Genomic DNA, 7,049 nt, shown 5'->3' on the forward strand with positions numbered 1-7,049 from the left:
GTCATGCTGCTTCGTCCTCATACTTTAGGCACTACTGGACTACAAATGATGATGCGCTTGCACGGGGTGGAGCAAGACCGACGACCTTGATAGCGCCTACGCATCCTTGAATTTGACAAGCTCCACTAGAAACCGACTCATCCAGTTCTGCGGATAGCCACCCTCCTTGCGGCTCAGTGACTCTATGAGATGGCGAACTCTTGATGACGCTGTTGTGTCTCGGTATGAATACAATATGTTTCTCAATGGCGACGATTTGGCACTGAGGTTGACAGTCTTGACCCACCATCTTCTTGGACGCGGCGAAGAGTCAGTCTCGTACTGTCACCTGTTCTCCCATCCAATGGACAGAGTCACGCGGACTGCATGCCCGCTTCAATTCACGACTCTTGAAACGACCTATGGGAGCATCTGCACAAACAGGAATCATGCGAGCAAGGTCTGAGGTTTCGACAATATGCGTGTTCAGCGTCTTTCCAATTTTGACTCAGCAAGCACTTGAGACTTTTCAGCCTCGATTCTAGCAGCATCTGCGTCATGAAGCTGGGCTGAACTTCACGTCGAGACGGCAGATGCAGGACAAGCAGGTACAGGTCGAGTTCGACGTCAGCTGCAGTCTGTTCCATCTCTACATCTAGCATGGCAAGATTCGGAAAGAGGATGTCTATGACTGGTCGCGGCAACCAGCAGCGACGGATAAGCACTCATCGTATTGTGCAGTAGCAAGCAAGCAAGCAATCAGGTTACAATAAGCACTCATCGTATTGTGCAGTAGCAAGCAAGCAAGCAAGCAAGCAAGCAAGCAAGCAAGCAAGCAAGCAAGCAAGCAAGCAAGCAAGCAAGCAAGCAAGCAAGCAAGCAAGCAAGCAAGCAAGCAAGCAAGCAAGCAAGCAAGCAAGCAAGCAAGCAAGCAAGCAAGCAAGCAAGCAAGCAAGCAAGCAAGCAAGCAAGCAAGCAAGCAAGCAAGCAAGCAAGCAAGCAAGCAATCAGGTTACACAGGTTAAATGAGGAATGATTGTTCGTATCAAGTTGTAGCTAGAGGTTGCTACCTTTGGAATGCAAATGATGAGTCTGGTCGGACTCTCTCCCGCAGGAGGTTCCCAATGTCGTCCATGAAATCGAAGTTTTCGATGGATTTGATGTCCTCCGGACAACTTGTAGATTGTTGTGGTCGCTCTCTTGGAGGCTGACTTAGGGTGTGGGAGGAAGGTTGCTGGAGGTCAGTAGAAGCTCAACATGGCGAAGGAGATGACTCACTTTGTCTGGTTGCTGGTCTGGGCTATCCATTCGCGTAGAAACATGGAGGTGAGATGGGTATGAGGCCAGAGACGAGCAGGAGCAGAGGCATGCTTTTGTACTCGTAGGTGGAAAAATCCATCAGGGAAGACTGCCTTGTGTGTCTGCACTTTGCTTTGCATCTTGCCTGCAACCAAAACAATGCATTTCGTCATGCACAAGGGTCCGTGCGCGACAGACACTGTTTGGCCGAGCAGGTGCTGCAGGGCACAGCGGGCAGAAGCAGACTGAATAGAATTGAGTTTTGCAAACTGCAGTTACTCTACGTCGGTTGCCTGCATCCTTGAACCGCGAAAGATCACTTGCATTGTGGATGCATGCTTCTGCATCTCCTCGTCACCTGCCTCGTATCCACCTCATCTCGCCTCCAGATGAAGCGCGCCAAAAGCTCAGATGACAACTTGCGGCGTCGTCTTTGCTATCATTGCCACGACCGGTCTGAAAGACGACTAGATAGAGCAGAGAGAGTCCACGCCATAGTTACTATACAACAGAAAAGGTGTCGTCGCTATAGTCAGCCCAGTTAGAAGTACTTCCATTGGTCCTTGTCGAGCCTGCAGTACATGACGGCATTACTGTCCCATTCGCTGAGTCCATTGGTTTCTGTGGGCAGTAGCCATTGCTGTCAGCGGAAGAGGACTCCAGTTGCTTTGTTGTGAGTAGATCGAGTGAGAAAGATGTATGGTTGGTCAAGCGTATGACGCTGCAAGGTCCAGCACGAGTTAATTCGAGTTTGGGTGATGATTCACTTGTCTGATGATGGCAAGTGAACATACTTGCTTGCCAAGCTTGGACTCCAAGGGAGCAGGTAGTTGAGAACGATCTGCATGTTGATTGTACTTGTCTAGCTTGTCGTGAACAGACTTCAAACGAGCAACCATGTCGTGACTGGCAGGAATAGTGTGAGCACTGGGGTGAATACCAACTGCGCTCAGCAAACAAACGTCTTGATGTTCTTCGTAGTTGTTCTTGTTGTAGTAGCAGAACTCGACTTGCGGCAGAACAGAGTACCAGCTGTCTTGAGCGTGGTTGATGTAGCTCAGAAGAAGGTGCTCAAGTATCGAGTTGGCACGCTCAACCAGTCCATGTCTGAGAGTAAAAGGCGGTAGACAAGAGAACTTGACTCGACTGTCAAATTGAAGGAGAAGAGACTGCAGATGTTGGACGTGACGATGAACCCAGCTCAGGACAATCGACGTAGGCCACAATTCGAGTGGATGCGATTTGCGAAGCTCACCGCGCCAGAGGCCTCGACACGATGAAAAAACACGTGACAATTTTTATGATTGCATTCATATTCTATCTAGCCGGCCGTAAGTCATCCAAGTGGTTGACTGGCGCAATTGGTTAGCGCGTGGAGCTAATAACTCTGAGGTTGGGGGTTCGAGACCCCCGTTGACCACTTTTTTGTCTTTTTTATTAGTTCTCAATATTCATTTTTCGAGTCAAGTTCTCTTGTCTACCGCCTTTTACTCTCAGACATGGACTGGTTGAGCGTGCCAACTCGATACTTGAGCACCTTCTTCTGAGCTACATCAACCACGCTCAAGACAGCTGGTACTCTGTTCTGCCGCAAGTCGAGTTCTGCTACTACAACAAGAACAACTACGAAGAACATCAAGACGTTTGTTTGCTGAGCGCAGTTGGTATTCACCCCAGTGCTCACACTATTCCTGCCAGTCACGACATGGTTGCTCGTTTGAAGTCTGTTCACGACAAGCTAGACAAGTACAATCAACATGCAGATCGTTCTCAACTACCTGCTCCCTTGGAGTCCAAGCTTGGCAAGCAAGTATGTTCACTTGCCATCATCAGACAAGTGAATCATCACCCAAACTCGAATTAACTCGTGCTGGACCTTGCAGCGTCATACGCTTGACCAACCATACATCTTTCTCACTCGATCTACTCACAACAAAGCAACTGGAGTCCTCTTCCGCTGACAGCAATGGCTACTGCCCACAGAAACCAATGGACTCAGCGAATGGGACAGTAATGCCGTCATGTACTGCAGGCTCGACAAGGACCAATGGAAGTACTTCTAACTGGGCTGACTATAGCGACGACACCTTTTCTGTTGTATAGTAACTATGGCGTGGACTCTCTCTGCTCTATCTAGTCGTCTTTCAGACCGGTCGTGGCAATGATAGCAAAGACGACGCCGCAAGTTGTCATCTGAGCTTTTGGCGCGCTTCATCTGGAGGCGAGATGAGGTGGATACGAGGCAGGTGACGAGGAGATGCAGAAGCATGCATCCACAATGCAAGTGATCTTTCGCGGTTCAAGGATGCAGGCAACCGACGTAGAGTAACTGCAGTTTGCAAAACTCAATTCTATTCAGTCTGCTTCTGCCCGCTGTGCCCTGCAGCACCTGCTCGGCCAAACAGTGTCTGTCGCGCACGGACCCTTGTGCATGACGAAATGCATTGTTTTGGTTGCAGGCAAGATGCAAAGCAAAGTGCAGACACACAAGGCAGTCTTCCCTGATGGATTTTTCCACCTACGAGTACAAAAGCATGCCTCTGCTCCTGCTCGTCTCTGGCCTCATACCCATCTCACCTCCATGTTTCTACGCGAATGGATAGCCCAGACCAGCAAAGAGACAAAGTGAGTCGTCTCCTTCGCCATGTTGAGCTTCTACTGACCTTCAGCAACCTTCCTCCAACAACTCAAGTCAGCCTCCGCGCAAGCGAGCTCGACAAACCAGAAATCGTCCAGAGCACATCGAATACCTCGACTTCATGGACGAATTAGGGGATCTCCTTCGGGAGATTGTCCAAGAGGACTCCTCATTTGCATACAAAAGGTAGCTAAACATCGATGCTACGAACCCAAACACTCCTCATTTGACCTGTGTAACCTGATTGCTTGCTTACTACTGCACAATAAGCTGACTGCTAACCCGTCGCTGCTGGTTGCCGCGACCAGTCATAGACATCCTCTTGCCAATGCTTGCCATGGTAGATGTAGAGATGAAGCAGACTGCAGCTGACGTCGAACTCGTCCTGTGTCTGCTTGTCCTGCATCTGCCGTCTCGGTGAGAAGATCAGCCCAGCTTCATGACGCAGATGCTGCCAGTATCGAGGCTGAAGAGTCTCAAGTGATTGCTGAGTCAAAGCTGGAAAGACACCGGAAACGCATGTTGTCGAAACCTTAGACCTTGCTCGCTTGAGTCCAGTTTGTGCAGATGCTCCCATAGGTCGTCTCAAGAGTCGTGAATTGAAGCGGGCATGCCTTACCGTGACTCTGTCCATTGGATGGGAGAACAGGTGACAGTACGAGACTGACTCCTGGCCGCGAAGGTGGTGGGTCAAGGTTGTCAACCTCAGTGCCGGGTCGTCGTCATTGAGAAACATTGCAGTCATACCGAGACACAACAGCGTCAAGGATTCGCCATCTCCTCGAGTCACTGAGCCGCAAGGAGGGTCGCTATCCGCAGAACTGGATGGGTCGGTTTCTAGTGGAGCTTGTCAAACTCCAGGATGCGTAGGCGCTATCGAGGTCGTCGGTCTTGCTCCGCCCCGTGCGAGCGCATCATCCTTTGTAGTCCAGTAGTGCCTGAAGTATGAGGACGAAGCAGCATGACGAATGGCATGGCCTCATGGCCTCATCTGTAAATATCATCCCAATTCGTGACTGTTGGCGTGACTGCCGTCCAGTACACAGACATTCTCAGGGGTAGTCGACACAGAGGAGTGCCTGGCAAGTTTGAAGCACTCTCTTCTGCAAGAGACCGACTCTGCAAAGTACAAATGTCAGCTCAAGCAACACGAACTGTCAACGCAACGCCTGAGCAAGTGGCACATGATGTGTGGGAGACGTTTCGACAGGCACAGCCCTTACCAGCTCGCTCTCTGTTGGAGCAACACCCTGGGGAACCATGGCGTGGAACGTCCGTCGTGACACGCGCGCTTTGGCGGTACCTGGTGGATGCGACCATGCAACCTTCAGCTGTGACGCAGGTGCAGCCAATTCCATTGGTAGCAGGTATACCTCGACCGGCGACAAGGATGACGCTGACGGACGCATTTACTTTGATGCAGACCGAGGCGGAGAGGGTGATTGTGGGATTTGAGGAAAGTGCAGCAGCAGGAACCCTAGTCGAGATGCAAGAGTTGGCCCAGAATGGAGCAGCGCAAGGACAACAGGCAGGAACGGCGTTGCAGCACCAGATTCAGCGAATCGAGGCGCTCAATATCTTCCGAGGGGTCCTTGACATCGTTCCACCGGGGACACGCACAAGCACAGCGACCTTCCGCGACATTGCGAGAAGCTTGCGCTTCCTTGCGAATGATTGTAGAAGTCGACGCTCCTTGTACTTGCGAGACAGTGCACAACACGGTTGCATACCTCTTCAAGAACTCTCTCAATTTGTCTTTCCCCCACAACGCATTCAGACGAGTGTGCCATTACCAGGCAGCATCTTGCGAATGCTCTACTTGCGGGGTGCATTGGCGATTGAAGAGGACTTGCCAAACAGGCCAGTGGCAGAACGACAAAGTATGCAACGGTTGATCCACTTGGGTAGGGCAGCAATGGCGTTCCAGGATCGCTGGCCAGTTGGTTGGAGAGCCTTTCTCGCCCTCTGGTCTGGCGGAGCGCAATAAACATCCGACACAGCGCAGCTTGACTTCCTACGCTTTTGTGACATGACCTTGCACACTACACCTGGCGGGACCATGCTAGGTAGGGCAAGGGCAGTCTCGCGGACGACAGACGAGCACCATCTTCAGCTCCTGCAACATGGCTCAGTGATGACAGCAGCGTTTCTCGGCATTACGTGCACGGATGGATGTATCGGCTTGCATGAGTATGTGCTTTCGCAGCAGGTGTACCAAGGCGCATTCTTGTTGGAGACCCTCATGATGTTCTTTGGCTTTGATGCTGAAGACGCTCTGAGGCATATCAAGTTCAAGATGCAACGGGACCCTGATGACCTGCACTGGTACATGAGTGCAATGCTGAGAGTCCACTGCCCGCTGTTATGTTGGTTGATTGTGCAGCTAGGAGTAAGCTCCAGTGATTTGCGAGCTTGGACCATGTCGCCGGAGGACACCCAACGCTACATCTTGGCATCTCCCGGTTGCGCAGCAGCCTTTGCGCTGTTTGCCTTGTACGGTGATGGTTCCATTGACGCGGATGGCCGGCTGACTTGGTACTCTGCTAACCTTGAGGAGTTGATGGTGATTCATTCTGCGCTTGAGTTGATGGTCCCAGGTCTTCATGTGCGGCAGCCACGACTGAGACCTCAGCGTGCGGCACATCATCGAACGGAGTGGATTCTGTCTCTGCAGAATCGCGCAGCTGTTACTAGAATGCAGCAAGTAGGTGCAAACCTGCCACGCCATTCGAAGTACGTGCAGATATGCAGAATGCTTAGTCTCGACGATCCAAGGCCATGGATTACAGATCCCCCTGACGACGATGAGACTGATGACGGCGACTCTGGATCTTCTTCTTCTTCTGATGACGGCGACCCTGATGACGACGTGCAGCCGATTGCTGCTGCTGCAGTTGTTGGTGTTGATGACAACGTTGTTGATGATGGTGACGAGGTGGAAGAAGAGGGCCCAGATCAAGAAGCCAGACAGCTTGAGGAGCTCAACCTGCGCATCTTGGGTGAGCTAGGTCAAGCGGAGGAGGGTCCTGGCCTCACTTGTCCTTTTGCTGGGTCGTGCACTGCGTCATGGCGCATCGATCAACGTGCTGCGGCAGTCAAGCATGTGAGGAACATCCAACGCAGACACGACTAG

The 7,049-nt window shown here is 51.5% G+C and overlaps 2 protein-coding genes and 1 non-coding gene across 3 annotated transcripts; all 3 read left to right on the top strand.

Moving 5' to 3' along the window:
• The first annotated feature begins 2,624 nt into the window (after window positions 1-2,624).
• BCR37DRAFT_t21 lies at window positions 2,625-2,698 on the top strand. The gene has a single exon. It is a non-coding gene; the product is annotated as a tRNA-Ile (tRNA).
• Window positions 2,699-5,048: 2,350 nt separating this feature from the next.
• On the top strand, window positions 5,049-5,903 carry BCR37DRAFT_392492 (uncharacterized protein; the record flags this gene model as incomplete). The annotated part of the gene is made up of 1 exon (XM_040871166.1): window positions 5,049-5,903. The coding sequence occupies one exon, from the start codon at window positions 5,049-5,051 to the stop codon at window positions 5,901-5,903; it is 855 nt and encodes a 284-aa protein (XP_040725726.1).
• Window positions 5,904-5,945: 42 nt separating this feature from the next.
• On the top strand, window positions 5,946-7,049 carry BCR37DRAFT_387014 (uncharacterized protein; the record flags this gene model as incomplete). Its single annotated transcript, XM_040870500.1, has 1 exon — window positions 5,946-7,049. The coding sequence occupies one exon, from the start codon at window positions 5,946-5,948 to the stop codon at window positions 7,047-7,049; it is 1,104 nt and encodes a 367-aa protein (XP_040725727.1).

Source organism: Protomyces lactucae-debilis, assembly GCF_002105105.1.
Source record: "Protomyces lactucae-debilis strain 12-1054 chromosome Unknown BCR37scaffold_8, whole genome shotgun sequence".
NCBI classification, from domain to species: Eukaryota; Fungi; Ascomycota; class Taphrinomycetes; order Taphrinales; family Protomycetaceae; genus Protomyces; species Protomyces lactucae-debilis.